Source organism: Oncorhynchus mykiss, chromosome 16 (genome assembly GCF_057628025.1).
Source record: "Oncorhynchus mykiss isolate SJ-2025 chromosome 16, ASM5762802v1, whole genome shotgun sequence".
NCBI lineage: Eukaryota > Metazoa > Chordata > Actinopteri > Salmoniformes > Salmonidae > Oncorhynchus > Oncorhynchus mykiss.
Window position 1 is genome coordinate 45,021,391 of NC_143037.1, and position 16,189 is coordinate 45,037,579.

Genomic DNA, 16,189 nt, shown 5'->3' on the forward strand with positions numbered 1-16,189 from the left:
ACATGTAGTTCACTACTCCCCAACGCTAATGGTAAGTAATGGTAGGCCTATTTCATTGATAAAAGAAGCAAATAATCTAGACTTTTACAGAAATAATTTTCACCCGCCCCAAGTATTCTCTCCAGTCATAATAACAGCCTCTAATTTAGGCTAGATGTTAGTGTTTTCTGCTTCTTTGTGCTTCTTTGCTGTGGTTGCTGGGCAATTCTACTTAGCATGTGTCCTCAGGTGCTTCCCGAAATGGCACCCTATTCCCTATATAGTACTCTACTTTTAAGTAGTGCACTCTATAGTGAATTAGGGTGTCATTTCAGAAGCACATTTTGTGTCCTCGTGGTCTCTGAGGATGGAACTCTCGGACAGTGTTTACTTTCACTTTACTTTACTCTAGTGTTTCTGTTTTGAGTTCCTCTCTTTCACAATGGGACTGGTCACATCGACTCAAGTTCAGCCTCACATCAGACATGCTGCTGCAGCACCATGGCAACCAGAGGACGACGAGGTTGGAATTATAAGAGGCTCATTATTACAACTGCAGGTTGACTTAGAACATGTCATTGAATTCAGTTGCATCTGATACGGTTTTGAAATGAGGAAATAACGAACAAACTCCCTGTTTCAATCTATAACAGCTAGAGGGGGAGAGAGATGGGAGGGAGGTAGGAGGAGAAAAAGGTCTGGAAGTAGAAATGGGCAACAGGGAGTAGGAATGTGAAGCATTTCTGCTCCTGCTACAGTGACTGTTTACACGGCGGTCAGCCTGTGACATCACAGCAGAGACTCGATAAATGTCAGCCATGCAGAGGAATGAGCAGTCAGCAAACAGCAAGCAGCACTGGTAGCTAGCTAGCACCACTACCATCACACTTAAGAGGTTAGACAGACAGACAAACAGAGCAGTTCAATCAACCTACAGACGTTCCAATGGACATTTCAAGACAACTCAGTGACAATGTGATAGCCTTGGCTTTGCTGCTCTGTATGGGTTCACTGCAGGTGAGGCCAAACTACTATTCTGCTCTTTTATTTGTGTACCTGGAGGTGAACTGCACCTGTAGCTTACACCTGTTGCTCAGGATGTGAACTGTCTGTGGAAATCAACGAAACTGCATTCCATTGATCGATTCCATTGATTCCACGGAAAGATCTATCAGAAGCTTTCAAGTGGCTGTGGTTGAAGATTATTTTGATAGAACTGATTTTGTTTTGATGTTATTGCTGTTGTTTTTTATTTGTAACTTACTCTATAGTCAATTTACCATATTTGTAACTTACTCTATAGTCAATTTACCATATTTGTAACTTACTCTATAGTCAATTTACCATATTTGTAACTTACTCTATAGTCAATTTACCATATTTGTAACTTACTCTATAGTCAATTTACCATATTTGTAACTTACTGCATAGCCAATATGTAATATATGTACAAGTAGCTAGCTATTCATGGCATGATGTAACATAACAGTATTGTACACTGCTAAGTACTTTATTATTTTGTGTTTTATCATTTAGAAATGGGCTTTTAAAAAAAATATATATTATTACACTTTATACAGATCATCATGAATATTAATGATACATGTTTAGAAATATTGATGAATGAGGAATATTGTGAATGTTTGATGTTGCATTGCATAGTTGCGGTAGAGACGACAAATGATGTTTTTGAGTCCATGGGGGCATGACATTGCTCCACCAGTGAATAATTGAGGCCAGTATGTCCATAGGCTGCCTGCTGTGGCTTGGCTCCATTAACTGTATGTAATTGAAGACAGGACTATTTTGACCAGACAGTGTTGGACATAGTGTTCCCCAAACAAAGTACTTCTACCAAATATTAATGTGCTTACGATTGGTCAAGGAAAGGCTGTTTTATTTCAGAACATAACGGCAGCATTTTTCAACTATGGTGATGAGGATGATTATGATGACGATGACGATAATAGTCGTAATGATGAAGACTATGATGACAATGACAACAACAACAACCAATTGACCTCTTACTCCTCTTGCTCTAACCTCAGCCTGCTTTAACCTCTAACCTCTGCTCCCTGTGTTACTCTAGGTGTGGTGTCAGCTGTGCCCGGGACCATGCCAGTGCCCCAACCCCGTGCCCCAGTGCCCAGCAGGAGTCCCTCTGGTCCTGGACGGCTGCCAGTGCTGCCAGGTGTGTGCCCGGCAACAGGGCGAGGCCTGCAGCGACCTGTATGTGTGTGACAGCCAGAGAGGACTGCAGTGTGACTACAGCGCCAGCTTCCCCGGTGACCCTGGAGAGTGTGTCAGTGAGTGCCAACCTTTTCCTCCTGTTTTTTTAGGCTTTATTACTGACAGTAATGTAAACAGAAGGGGGGGAGGGAGGGGGTAGATGAGAATGATAAACAGTGGGAAGGGTGTACACAGGGATTGAATCCTGCCTGGTCTCCAGGGTCATAACACATGTGCTTGTGCCGGAAGTGTTGCCACTGGACCACAGGCTCTGCACAGTGATCACCCTTTTCTAAACAACCAGGCTAGCAGACAAAAAACACAGAAAGGGGTGGCACATGGAACTGAAGTCTATGTCTGACTGTTTGTATGAGAGGGACAAACAGACAATCTGTTCAGGGCATATACTGATCCAGACAGCCGCAGAGAGCAGGGGCTTGAGTTTGACTGTACTCCAAAACATCTGAACCTCTATTTTCAGTGGTGGTGTTGGCACATTTCCTCTGATGACTGCCCATCGAGAATGATACATTGCCGAGACAACACACACGGATTGGAAAACAGACTCCTCAGTCTCCTCAGGACTGGGGTGCATCCCAAATGGCGCTCTATTCCCTGCATAGTGCACTACTTTTGACCAGAAGTAGTGCACTAAATAGGGGAAAGGGTTCCATTTGGGAACGCATGGTTTCCCATAACATCACATAACAACCCAGAGGCTTGGCAGTAGACATTATCCTCTTGTGTCCTTACCTCACTCTTACACAAGCTCTGTCACTCTCTCTCTCTCTCTCTCTCTCTCTCAATCTCTCTCTCTCTCTCTCTCTCTCAATCTCTCTCTCTCTCTCTCTCTCTCTCTCTCTCTCTCTCTCTCAATCTCAATCTCTCTCTCTCTCTCTCAATCTCTCTCTCTCTCTCTCTCTCCCTCTCTCTCTCTCTCTCTCTCACTCTCTCTCTTTCCCTCTTTCTCTCTTTCTGTGAGTAATTTTATTTTTTTCCAGAGTCCAGAACAGAGCAGGGTCCATGGTGCAGGGTATGTGTATGGGTTAGGGTTAAGGATAGGGTGGGGCTGCCAGTCCAGGGTAAAGAGCCTCTAAGAGGGTCTCTCTGTCCTGTTCCCAGACCTGGGTTCAAATAATAGTTTAAATCATTTCAAATATCTGTGCTTGATTGAGTTTGCATGGTTTGATGAAGTAATCCAATAGTCCCAAAATGCAAACCCTACCCATCTGGCACTCCAGGCAGGCAAATCGTTTTTGAAACCAGGTCTGTTCTGTTTCCACCCTTCCAGGTCAGGAGGAGTTGGGCTGTGAGCTGAACGGGGTCTCCTATCAGGATGGCCAGGTATTCCAGCCCTCCTGTGCCACTCAGTGCCGCTGCCTGGGGGGTGGGTTGACATGCGTGCCCCTGTGCCCTGAGGACGTCAATCTTCCCAACCCAGACTGCCCACACCCCCAAAGGGTACAGCTGCCTGGGAGGTGCTGCAAGGAGTGGGTCTGTGAGAACATGGACAACACAGTCGTTCAGGATGCCATCACAGGTAACTGAGACATCAGTCTAGTTTAACAGTCATATTCTAGCCTGGTTCCAGATATGTTTGTGCTGTATAGCCAACTCCCTATGGTGGTTGGCATTAGCTACTATTTGCAGATCTGGTACCAGGCTAGTCATCCTCTGTTCTGACACAGGTTTCTGCTACGTATTTCGACTGGACCATCTTGAGAGGGAACCAATAAAATGCTTCCCTGTGGATCCTAAACCATTATTTTTGGTGTTAGCTTGACATTCATGAAGGATATGGTGTTTGTCCAGCTTAGATGTTAGCTAACTATACATAGCACTTTTACACACAATTGAATATAAAAATGACAAATGTTGTTCCGTCGATCAAGCTGTAGGGCAATATTTAGCTCCCCACGTTTACATGAGCTCTGCCACTGACGCTCATAGTCTGAGGTCTTTTATTGAGGGATCTTTTGCATTTTATTGTGGTGAGTCTGGCCAAATGAAAAGGCACAATGTCCAAATATAACCCCCGCATTTCATTGGAAAAGTCTGGCCAGATGAAAATGCACATTATTGTCAAAATAACAAGCCCGGTTCCAACACCGACCCTGTTTCCAAAGCTGCGTCCCAGATGGTCCCCTATTCCATATGTAGTGCACTACTTTTGACCAAGTAGTGAATTAAATAGGGAATATGGTGCCATTTTGGGACCAATGCCTAGTTTCATAACAAGACCCATGACTAGGCGACGCAACAATTAAACACAATAAGCCCAAGGAGTCTGAAATAGTCCCAAAAACGGGTTAGGAAAATAAAACCGCTAAGGAAAAAAAGAACATCTGGAATTTCTGACACTGTCACACAGTCAAGCTATGTCAATAGCAATGGAACATTTTGTTCAAAGTGTTCTTGAATTCAAAGCCTAGACGTTTTTTTTTTTTTCGTGCTGTGTTACAGAAACAATGCCAAAGAAACTGCTGATTATTATGACTCAGATCCGACCGGAGATGCTATCTTAGGGATTGATCTCCATCCAGATAGCACTGCTTTTCTGTGCTACGAAAAGACAGGAAGTTCCTGTACAAGTTTAGGCCAATTGAGTCATTAAGAGACATGACATCTGAGACACTCTGATAAAAACCTATTAACCAGGGAAGTCATGGCAGATGAGTTAGCTTGGCTCTGATTGAGTTGTTAACAGCTGGATCTCGTGACAAGTCACTCATTCCTCATTGTCCCATTAGTGTGTTTGCTCGAAGCACACTACTGTTATTCCCCGTACTTATTATTCTTATTTTAGACAGTTGAAGGAAGTACTCAAGTTTTCTTCAGGAAATTCACCATTCGGTCTCATTTTTATCCTGGCCTCCTCTCTCCAGCCTCCAGTTTGTGGCCAGGCCTGTCGGGTCCCTCTAACTGTATAGACCAGAGTACAGAGTGGAGTGCATGTTCCCAAACCTGTGGCGCTGGGGTCTCCACTCGGGTCTCCAACAAGAACCCAGCCTGTCGGCTCGAGATGCAGAGCCGTCTTTGTAAGGTCCGGCCCTGTCAGGCACTCCAGCCACACAGGAACACCATGGTGAGTTAATATCTTCCCAGACTCTCTGCCCCACGTCTTTACCCCCCTGCCCTAACTCCACGTCTACCCCACCCTTAAGTGTAATTTGGGGTTAATAGGTTATGTTAACAGGAGCCATACGTAAGCCTCATGTATGTGTTAAAATGTGTGTTCCTGTCACCTAGACTCTACTATATTGGTGTAAAGTGCCCATTGCTCAGTCTGTGAAATGGTCATACTGGAAAATGCTTGAGGTGGAAAAAATATCTCTCACAGATATAAGAATGTGTACAGTAGATGTATTAGGGTAAATGTGTTTTTCTTCAATAAGTACATTTGAGTTCATTCCGAGTCTAATAATACATACATGAACCTCTACTCTCAGCAACCATGAGCTCATCTAGCAGCCTAACGTTGATGATCTGTTTTCCCAGTGGGCCCGGCATTGTGAGCCCAGCTACAGGTCAGTGGTGCCAGTGAGACTGGTGCACCAGGGCTGCTACAGCACACGGGTCTACCGGCCCCGGTACTGCGGCCAGTGCACCGACGCCCGCTGCTGTACCCCCTACCAGATCAGCACGGCCATGGTGGCCTTCCGTTGCCCCACCGGCAGGCGTCTTCACCGGGCAGTCATGATGATCCAGTCCTGTGTCTGTCACTACAACTGCCCCTACTCCGCTACAGGACCCTATGCAGCTGCACCCTACTCAGGCTCCGCACGCTCTCACCGGAGCCCTGCCGTGTGGGGCTAGACTTGATGTTCGAGTCAATCCTCTGGGCCCTATGCCTCCTTGAGAACCTGGAGCGTCCACTATGGCTCTCCACCTCCTATCCTACCCCTCTCCATGTACTGACACGCTCATACTGAGACCTGTCCAGACAGGACCTGCGAGCAACACCTTTGCTGTGTTCCAATGTCCATACAAGTGCACTCCTTCTAAGTGGTATACCAGTATGATTATTTGAACGGAGCCTCTGTCTATCATGGCTTGATCCGGCAGGTGTAGCCCACTTCATAGGATAGATAGGGGAAGTGAAAAGATCTTCCAGGTGATAAACTGTGACTGAGTCGGGGGAAGGAAGCCCTGATATGAATGGACAAGCTCCGTCTGCACTAAGACCTCCCACTCTATTCCACTCTTATCACATCTCATAAGGTGACCTCATGGGGAAAAGAATAGGTCAGGGAACCCTAGTTAGCTACCCTGACCACAGATATTAGCCTGGTTTCTCTCCACAACAGAGTCATTGTCAAGCCAAACATTAGGCATGGCAATTCCACAAGGAGTTGGCAAGAGTGCAGAAAAATACTAGCCTCTATCTAGCATATGTAAGTTAAATACTGTAACACAACAAATGCATTTATGACTAATTGACCAACTGTAGTCTTATGCTGTATGTAGAAGACCAGATGACAGTCATTTGTTGTCTTTCTTGACTCCTTTTAGGCCCCAGATTTTCTCCTGACCACTTGACCTGACTTAGTTGAGTGGATAAGACTCAAGTGTTGTTACTTTGATTTGAGTGCATTTATTTTGCAGAGTGACACCAACCTTTGAGTTGATAGATACTGCATCTTGACATGCAAATGCCGTCTGTTATATCAGTTTGTTTGTTTGTTTGTTTATAAATGTGTCTACTTTGTGTTCTTAGTCAGATGAAATTGCACTTATTTCCAATGTTGCTGTAAATATAAACTATTCGAATGCTTTTTGAAATATTGTACAATTGTATCACTGATTTTATACTTTGTCCAAACTGTTTTCCATTCACAATGCCTTTTTATGTAAAGCTTGAGCTCCTTTGTATATTGCATATTATTCATTAATGATATTACTACATTGAGATTCGATTGTTGTAATTTGTGATGTAACTTTCCCTTAAAACTCCTTATGACTTATTAGTGATTTGGGTGCTGATATTTGATAGCTTTCAACATCCACAATATACGCCGTAGCTTTCAGAAAGCCATGTACAGTATCTTCTTATTTGCAGTATCTAATGACTTCCATTGGACTCACAGTATCAGTGCAAATATAGTTACAATGAGATATGAGTTTTTAAAAAAAAGCAATCTATGACTTTGGTGGCTGTAGTCTTTGACAATTTGCATGGTATAGAGGTCCTGGATGGCAGGGAGCTCGGCCCCAGTGATGTACTGGGTTGTATGCACTACCCTCTGTCGCGCCTTGCGGTCAGATGCCAAGCGGTTGCCATACCAGGCGGTGATGCAGCCAGTCAAGATGCTCTCAAGGGTGCAGCTGTAGAACTCTTTGAGGATCTGAGGGCCCATGACAAATATTTTCAGCCTCCTGAGGGGAAAGAGGCGTTGTCGTGCCCTCTCCACAACTGTGTTGGTGTGTGTTGGACCATGATAGATCCTTAGTGATGTGGACACTGAGGAACTTGAAGCTCTCGACCCTCTCCACTACAGCCCTGTCAATGTGAATGGGGGCGTGCTCGGCCCTCCGTTTCCTGCAGTCCACGATCAGCTCCTGTGTCTTGCTGACGTTGGGGGAGAGGTTGTTGTCCTGGCAGCACACTGCCAGGTCTCTGACCTCCCTATAGGCTGTCTTATCATTGTGTGTGTGTGTGTGTGTGTGTGCGTGCGTGCGTGCGTGCGTGTGTGTAGACGTACATGGGTTTCCTGTGTGTAGTTGGGTGTGTCTGCTCTTCTGCATGCCTACCGAGAAACAGGAAAGCAACCCCTATTGATCTCATAATTCTAATGTATGAGTCAGTGATACAGTTTGTCACATAGACCACAAGGAAATGTCAAACAAGTTTAAATAGAAAACACTGAGGCGGAGCACTGAGAAGAACGGAGGAGTACTAGAAAACCGAGAATCTGACTTCATTCAACTTGACCTTTATTTATACAGGTTATACTCATCCAGATATAATATCTTTGGCAAGACCGACCTGTTTATAATCAAATATTTTGTTGCGGAAAGAAAATGAAGACAAACATTTCCTGTGGACACATTAACATGGACTTTACTCACACGTTCTTACCTACAGTGTATATGTCCGTGTTTATTGTCGGCCTTGTTGGTAACTGCTGGGGACTAAAATCCTTGTTTGCGAACTGGAAGAAATTCGGAAATATCAACATTTTTGTTCTGAACCTTGGAGTTGCAGATATTCTGTATTTGCTCACTCTTCCATTTCTGTTTGCGTACTACTCAGCAGGCAGTCACTGGGCCTTTGGACAAGTCTTCTGCAAGATGACAAGATTCTGCTTCAATTTGAACTTGTATGGCAGTATTGGTTTCCTCACATGTATTAGTGTATACAGGTACCTGAGCATCGTCCACCCACTGAGAGTGATGGGCAGGATAACAAGGGGCCACTCTGTAGTCATCACAGCTGTAGTTTGGGGTTTAGTCTGCATTGAGATTATTCCTGATCTGTTCTTTGACAAAACATTACTCAACTCTTCTTCGGGGAAAGTCAAATGCGTTGACACCACCTTCAACTTCTCTACCAAGGAATACCTGGACTACAGTATTGCGTGGACAGTATCTGGATTTTTTATCCCTCTGCTCATCATATTGGGTTGCTATGGACACGTGGCTGTGGTCCTCTTTAACAACCCCAACATTGACCAAGTGATGAAGCAGAGATGCCTAAAACTGGTGATCATTGTGACTTTACTCTTCTCAGTTTGCTACATACCGTATCACATATTCAGAAATCTAAACCTGAAGACTAGGATTTTGAAAAGCAAAGGCACGTGTGAGGATTGGTTTGCTGGCATCTACATTGCTCACCAAGTCAGCCGATCACTCGTGTGTCTAAACAGTGCCATCAACCCATTGGTTTACATCCACAGTAATGAAAACCTGCTCGTACATATCACCAGGCTTTGGGAACGAGCTCGTCGGTCTGTGCCTCTGCTATTCAACCATCGCATCCAGACACAAACCCCACCGTTATGAACTCACATTGAAATAGCAGTGTAGCTTTGTTTGCTTTCTTGAGAGTCGTTCTGCTTTTCTTTCAGCAATTTCTAATGTGTTTATTACTGTGCATATTATTGTTTGAATAGGGAAGTTGTAAGGGATTTCCTCCTCTTCTTCCGAAGAGGAGAGGCGAAAAGAATCAGAGGACCAATATGCGGCGTGGTAAGTGTCCATGGTTCTTTTAATAAGTAAATGTACACATGAACAACTGAATACAAAAACAAGAAACGTGAAAACCCCAAACAGTCCTATCTGGTGCAAACACAGAGACAGGAACAATCACCCACAAACACACAGTGAAACCCAGGCTACCTAAGTATGATTCTCAATCAGAGACAACAGAGACACCTGCCTCTGATTGAGAACCATACTAGGCCGAAACATAGAAATACCCAAATCATAGAAAAACAAACATAGACTGCCCACCCAACTCACGCCCTGACCATACTAAATAAATACAAAACAAAGGAAATAAAGGTCAGAACGTGACAGAAGTTCAAAGTACAGTTCCCAGATTTCTATAGGTCTCTTGTGTGTTTGCTGTGTTTACTGAGCTGTACTATAAATATGCTGATATGGAAAGTACATTGTATTCCTTGCATGGTCATCTGCATGAATGTACATTCCTGGTTATTCATTGTATCTAAGAGATGTAAATATATTGTAAATATACAGTATATTCAACAGATGTTGTAAATGTATAATATTTGCCAGACAGTTGCAACTAAGCACACAGTAGGCTGTATTGGTTTATGATGCCTTGTATTAAGGATACAATAAGAGCCATGTGAAAACACAAAGTGCTGTGAATGCATTTGCAGAAGAACAGGAAATGTTGTTTTCACAAAAGGTGTAAATCTGCTTTCAAGATGTAGAGTTATCACCACGTGAGGATTTCATGTGTGGTGATCTGATGCATACCTGACCATAAGGTTTTAAAAAGTGGCTTGTGAAGTATTGACGTGAAAATGCAAAGTTATCAAGAAGACTTTCGCTGTTTATTCCGCATCATTTGAACGTATTCTCATTTTATTCAAAACCCAAAAATTGTCACCATTTACACTGTATATTACACAATTGAGTGAAACATGAGTGAAAATACATGGCAAATGTAGGATTGCATCATAATAACCCAATAAAACCTTGATTCAAAAAGTGCATGTAATAAATATTTACAACCTATATCTTTGATATATTAGGAAGGTTCTCTACATAAAATACCAGAGACAGACACACTTTGGAAATCCCATTATAACAACCTTCAGTTTTTTTGCAATTGCTTTCCCCATATCTATCTACTGTATGCTTGGATTGTAAGCTGTGTAATAACTAAGTAAGTAGGCTATAAGTAACATAATCACTCCAACTTGGACTTTATCCTCTTTCGTAATCCTCTTACCAAGCACATACAGGAAACCACAAGCAACACCAAAACAAGCAGAGCAAAGCCCAGCAGCAGTGCTAGAACATCCACATTATGATAGACATACCATGGCATCTTATAGGACTCTGTACGTAGGTGAGCTGCCCCCTTGTGTCTCATAACAAACTCCAGCCAGAAGATGGCGCTGTCCAAAGGTTCTATAGGCCGGTCGTGGTGCAACCGTGATAGTCTTCTCATATTCTCTCTGTAGGGCTTCTCTTCGTCCAGAATGCCCATCAGAGTCTGTGTTAAGGATTCCACCTCTAACGTTGTAACCTCTATAACCTCCGCCACTCCTCTGGCCTTCATGCGCACCATGTTATCAAACTGGTCAAAGATGAGAGGGATACCCAACAATGGGACTCCGTGATAGATGGCCTCGTAGATCCCGTTGGTGCCCCCGTGTGTGACGAACACTTTGGTTTTGGGGTGACCCAGGAGGTCGTTCTGAGGCAGCCATTTCACTAGCAGGGTGTTGTTGCCTAGAGACAAAGGCCTCTCTCCCAGGTGTCTCCACACCACCTTCTGGGGCAGCCGGGCGAAGGCTGAGGCTATGACCTCTGTCATCTCTGGATCCAGTCCACCCAACAGAGTCCCCAGTGACATCACCACCACCCCGTGTTCTCCAGAACTCTGGACAAACTCCTCTAAAGCTGCAGGTAAAGGCTTGGAGGGTTTGCACTGGAACCCACCAGTGTAGACCACGTTCGGCATGGTGGGTCTAGGGAACTCAAAGACGAAGTCCACCCTCATCAGCCACAGATCAGCTCCCTGGATAAGGGATATGACGTCCACCTCATCATTGGCAAAGTAGCGGTCGCACACGGCCTGGTAAGGCGGGTTGGAGACGTAACGATACATGTAGTAGCTGAGACAGTGGTAGAATATGTTACTCAGCCTCTGTGCAAAGTTCATCAGGTCAGAGTTGCGGGAGAATATTTGAGGGACGTAGGATAGTGGCGAGGGAGCGATGGCAAAGTGTCCCTCCCCGCTGAGGTGCCAGCGCACATTGAGAACCAGGGGGAGCTGGAGGTAGTGGGCCACCAGGACCCCGGCAGGGAACACTGGGTCAGTCAGGACCAGGTCATACTCAGCCTCTTTCAGATCTGTCATCAGAGTCTGGTTCTCAAACATGGTGACGACCAGCTCAGCCACCATCTCCTGGTTCTGCCTCAGCATGCTGAACAGATTAGATCAATCAAAGTAAACAGACAAAAACACAATTTAAACATCAGGCATGTATCAGCATTAAACAATGAACTAGCTTGTGCAAAAATGCAAATTGGCATCAATTCCATTGCTTTGGGGAGGAATGTGGTTTTGGCTCTGTTAGTTCTGCCTTTGGGCAGGGTGTGTCCTCGGATGGGGCCACAGTGTCTCCTGACCCCTCCTGTCTCAGCCTCCAATATTTATGCTGCAGTAGTTTATGTGTCGGGGGGCTAGGGTCAGTTTGTTATATCTGGAGTACTTCTCCTGTCCTATTCGGTGTCCTGTGTGAATCTAAGTGTGCGTTCTCTAATTCTCTCCTTCTCTCTTTCTTTCTCTCTCTCGGAGGACCTGAGCCCTAGGACCATGCCCCAGGACTACCTGACATGATGACTCCTTGTTGTCCCCAGTCCACCTGGCCGTGCTGCTGCTCCAGTTTCAACTGTTCTGCCTTATTATTATTCGACTATGCTGGTCATTTATGAACATTTGAACATCTTGGCCATGTTCTGTTATAATCTCCACCCGGCACAGCCAGAAGGGGACTGGCCACCCCACATATGCTCTCTCTAATTCTCTCTTTCTTTCTCTCTCTCTGAGGACCTGAGCCCTAGGACCATGCCCCAGTACTACCTGACATGATGACTCCTTGCTGTCCCCAGTCCACCTGACCGTGCTGCTGCTCCAGTTTCAACTGTTCTGCCTTATTATTATTCGACCATGCTGGTAATTTATGAACATTTGAACATCTTGCCCATGTTCTGTTATAATCTCCACCTGGCACAGCCAGAAGAGGACTGGCCATAGCCTGGTTCCTCTCTAGGTTTCTTCCTAGGTTTTGGCCTTTCTAGGGAGTTTTTCCTAGCCACCGTGCTTCTACACCCGCATTGCTTGCTGTTTGGTGTTTTAGGCTGGGTTTTTGTACAGCACTTTGAGATATCAGCTGATGTACGAAGGGCTATATAAATAAATTTGATTTGATTTTGATTTGGCTATATTTGTACCTGAAGAGGTTCCCACAGAACTGCAGGAAGGCCCAGGGTGAGCCCCTGCCCCGCTGGATCTCCAGCGACCTCTTCAGGAAGTGGGCCATGAACTCCTGACTCTCGATGTTCTGGGGCTGAGCCTGGGGCACAGTGATGGAGGTGTAGTGGGGGGAGTGTTCAGCCACGTACCAGCTGGTGGAGGAGCGCAGAATGGTCACCTGTAAGGGAAAGACAGTACACTCAGCTCTTGGTTCGGTACATTCCTCTGCATTTGTATTTTTATTTGAACAACATTTCAAAGGTTTCTCAATGATGGCAAATCATAAATCCTAATATTAATTCAACTGTATTCTTTATGGGCAGTCATGTGATAAATAGTATTGCAGTACATTTTAAAAAAAAAGTCCAATGTACATATTGTTTTGTTCTCATATCATGAGATTGTCTCATGCTTAATGACCTGGTGACCCTGGGTGTGAAGCGCCTCCACCAGTATCCTCATGTTGAGCCAGTGGCTGCCGTCGACAGGGTAGACCAGGACCCTTCCAGCCTCACTGGTGTGCTGCAGGGAGGACAGGAGCAGAAGGACAGGCACCAAGGCCACACAGGACCCCATCACTGTGGAGAGAGACAGTGGGGTAAGTAGACTGACATACACTGAGATACACTGTAAATACACTAAAATACTGTACATTGTAAAGACACTGAAATACACTTAACTGGGACACAACAGTAAAAATGAGTAAATTGACATCCATAAACTAAGAATGTACTTTAAACACCATAGTTATTTTTCACATTTTGCTTACAATAGTCAGTGAGTCTTAGATCAGGGCATGCTCTGGCAAAAGCGACATAAACTGTTTTTTTTATAAAAAAAATATAGACATATTAGGAATTCAGTCGGAGTCTCAACTTACTGTTGAGTGTTAGAGTCGTAGAATACACAAGGTGCAATTTCGAAATTTGGTAGCGCGTCAGCAGTTTTTCTCTTGTAATGTCTTGCCCATGTCAGCTCACACTTTTTAAATTGGTAAGTTAGTCTTGCTAGCTAAATACACCTTGCAGTATTCTTGGCAGAATTACTGATCAGGCACGCAGTCAGGGGCCCTGACCTTCAGGGTGCCCCCATTGATTTTGTTAGTCACTCTGACTCAGATATCTATGATCAAGGAATAAGTCATGGCAAAATGTGTAGAATTGCTTAAAACTGCATATTTTTTTCCCCGCCTCAAGGAAAAAATGAGTAGAATTGCATGAAAAATGTTCTAAAAACTGCTAAGTTCTATCCACCCCATGGAAAATGTTCTAGAATTGTAGAAAATTTGCTTTAAAACTGAAACGGTTTCTGCCTGTTGCATGGCAAAATGTGTAGAATAGCAGAAAATGTGCTTTAAAACTTCAATTTCGTCTCTCTGACCTCAAGAGGGGGACCATTCAAAATGTTTTACCCGTGAGGTGGGTGGCCCCCAAGCAAAACTTTGCTGAGGGCCCCCAAAAAAACTAAGACCAGCCCAGCCTTAGATCAAATATTAAATTAATTTGATGTGACACAGTTGTTCTGCCAAGAAGAGTTTTGTAAGTCCTCAGTAAGTACTATGTAAAGTACACCCCACTCTATTCCTTACCAGTCATTCAGCAGCAGACCTCTTTATGCATGACCTCTTTATGCTGCAGGATGTGTCCTTACCCCAAACTATTTCTAATGACTCACAGTATTACTGTACAGGACACTATGATTTAGTTTAAACACAAACCTCCTGATTTAGAGAGAGATGTGCAGGATCAGATACAAGCAACATTTTAGTAAAATGATTGACATTTTAAACAAATGATTGGCTCTAATACATTTCAAAATGTAATGTAATGTACAAAGAACTTTGATCTCGCCTTCCGAGAGGCGCATCGGTCTACGGCACTGCGTCGCAGTGCTAAAGGTGTTACTACAGACCCGGGTTCAATCCCAGGCTGTGCCACAGCCTGCCGCGAACCAGGTAGACCTATGAGGCGGCGTACAATTGGCCCAGCGTCGTCAGGATTAGGGGAGGGTTTGGCCGGTCGGGCACATGCACGCTGACTTGTGTCGCCAGTTGTACGGTGTGTCCTCCCTCCAACACATTGGTGTGGCCTCCGGGTTAGGCGAGCAGGGTCAGGAAGCAGTGCGGCTTGGCAGGGTCGTGTTTCGGATGACGCATTGCTCCACACAGGAGTTACAGTGGTGGGACAAGACTGTAACTACCGATTGGATATCACAATAAAGATCTCGCTAAAATATTACATGACCCAAACTACATGGTCAACAGGACTTACCATCAGTCATTCAAGCATTATCAGCCATTCAAGTATTTGGATGAATATTATTTGGCCTTGGAAATAATGGAATTCCAATGGAAACGATCATTTACAAATACAGAACAGCAAAGTAAATCCTTACCTCTAAAATCCGTCTTTTTGCTTCTTCTCCACCATACAGCTATCCTGTCTGAGCCTCACTCACAGTGAATGAGTAACTACACTGAAAGGGAATATGTAATCTATGAATTCCCCTAAGAATACTTTAACTGTATCATTGCACTTCGTTCAGGCCAGTCAAGTCCGTCACTGATGAGGGTACTCCCAGTCAGTAGATCCGACGGTCAGAGAGCACATAGCAGCCCATCAGTTGTTCTCTCCCTTTCCCTTCTCCTCTGCCTTTCTTTCTGTCTTGTACTCTCATTTCCTCTCTTGGATGGATGTTGTTTTGAAAAGGTTTCACTCTAATCTTCAGACTTCAACATTTCCAAACCCAGGCCTCTTCTCAGTTTCTCTGTTGATATATATTTCAGACCCCAGGAAGACTCGCGGTCGCCAATGTGTCTGCTAATGGGGATCCAAACAAAGAATAAAGAATATCTTTCCATCGCCTCAAACCCTCGCCAAATGGAATTGAATCAAATCTAATGTCAATACTTGTGTGGTGGCCCAAGGGATCATTACAGTACAGTAACACATTGTGCAGCCAGCAAGTCATTACAACATAATACACCTAACTGTCTTATTGAGATTAGGGAGGCAAATTCCTGAGTGAGTACTGAGTGTAACTGGGATTAAAATCAAACAAATTATGTTCTGTTACATAGCTGCATGTCTGATCAACAGAAAGTTTTCTTGGAAAACCAGAGGAGCTATGATGATACGCTTTAGTTTTCCTGGCTACCATCCAAGGCTGTGTGGGAGGTGAGGATGTTGGTAGATGTGATGTTGACAAACGAAGACAGACATGTTTAGTGAAGAAAAAGGTCTGTTCTTAATCCAAAAGGCTAACATAACGCAAAGCCAATACTTTACTAAATTATTT

General features: G+C 44.3%; 3 protein-coding genes across 5 annotated transcripts; 2 read left to right on the forward strand and 1 right to left on the reverse strand.

Annotated features, from left to right (window-relative positions):
- The first annotated feature begins 312 nt into the window (after positions 1-312).
- Positions 313-7,119, forward strand: ccn5 (cellular communication network factor 5). Of its 2 annotated transcripts, none has more exons than XM_021566007.3 (5): positions 313-996; positions 2,069-2,285; positions 3,500-3,748; positions 5,094-5,293; positions 5,707-7,119. In XM_021566007.3, the coding sequence occupies exons 1-5, from the start codon at positions 925-927 to the stop codon at positions 6,022-6,024; spliced, it is 1,056 nt and encodes a 351-aa protein (XP_021421682.2). In that variant the 5' UTR covers positions 313-924; the 3' UTR covers positions 6,025-7,119. The 2 variants fall into 2 exon arrangements, with proteins under 2 accessions (XP_021421682.2, XP_090058994.1); XM_090202868.1 differs by having other exon boundaries at positions 407-538.
- Positions 7,120-8,229: 1,110 nt separating this feature from the next.
- On the forward strand, positions 8,230-9,344 carry LOC110492038 (P2Y purinoceptor 1). Its single transcript, XM_021566008.3, has one exon. It carries the CDS (start codon positions 8,230-8,232, stop codon positions 9,211-9,213), a length of 984 nt encoding a protein of 327 aa, XP_021421683.1. The 3' UTR covers positions 9,214-9,344.
- A 52-nt stretch (positions 9,345-9,396) lies between these two features.
- Positions 9,397-15,810, reverse strand: LOC110492036 (UDP-glucuronosyltransferase 2A2). 2 transcript variants are annotated; one of them, XM_021566006.3, is made up of 4 exons: positions 15,287-15,810; positions 13,313-13,470; positions 12,871-13,070; positions 9,397-11,840 (listed from the first exon to the last, which is right to left on the reverse strand). In XM_021566006.3, exons 2-4 carry the CDS (start codon positions 13,466-13,468, stop codon positions 10,595-10,597), a joined length of 1,602 nt encoding a protein of 533 aa, XP_021421681.2. In that variant the 5' UTR covers positions 13,469-13,470; positions 15,287-15,810; the 3' UTR covers positions 9,397-10,594. The 2 variants fall into 2 exon arrangements, with proteins under 2 accessions (XP_021421681.2, XP_090058993.1); XM_090202867.1 differs by lacking the exon at positions 15,287-15,810 and having other exon boundaries at positions 13,313-15,040.
- Between the last annotated feature and the right edge of the window lie 379 nt (positions 15,811-16,189).

Bases quoted from the DNA above. Each gene is read 5' to 3' on its own strand.
- ccn5 (XM_090202868.1), top strand. From the start codon at position 422: ATGGGACTGGTCACATCGACTCAAGTTCAGCCTCACATCAGACATGCT. The intron at 539-2,068 runs GTTGACTTAGAA...GTGTTACTCTAG, and splicing joins GCTCATTATTACAACTGCAG to GTGTGGTGTCAGCTGTGCCC. The intron at 3,749-5,093 runs GTAACTGAGACA...TCCTCTCTCCAG, and splicing joins CGTTCAGGATGCCATCACAG to CCTCCAGTTTGTGGCCAGGC.
- LOC110492038 (XM_021566008.3), top strand. From the start codon at position 8,230: ATGAAGACAAACATTTCCTGTGGACACATTAACATGGACTTTACTCAC.
- LOC110492036 (XM_090202867.1), bottom strand. From the start codon at position 13,546: ATGTACAGTATTTTAGTGTATTTACAGTGTATCTCAGTGTATGTCAGT. The intron at 13,071-13,312 runs GTCATTAAGCAT...TTTCCCTTACAG, and splicing joins TTCACACCCAGGGTCACCAG to GTGACCATTCTGCGCTCCTC. The intron at 11,841-12,870 runs GTACAAATATAG...TAATCTGTTCAG, and splicing joins TTCTGTGGGAACCTCTTCAG to CATGCTGAGGCAGAACCAGG.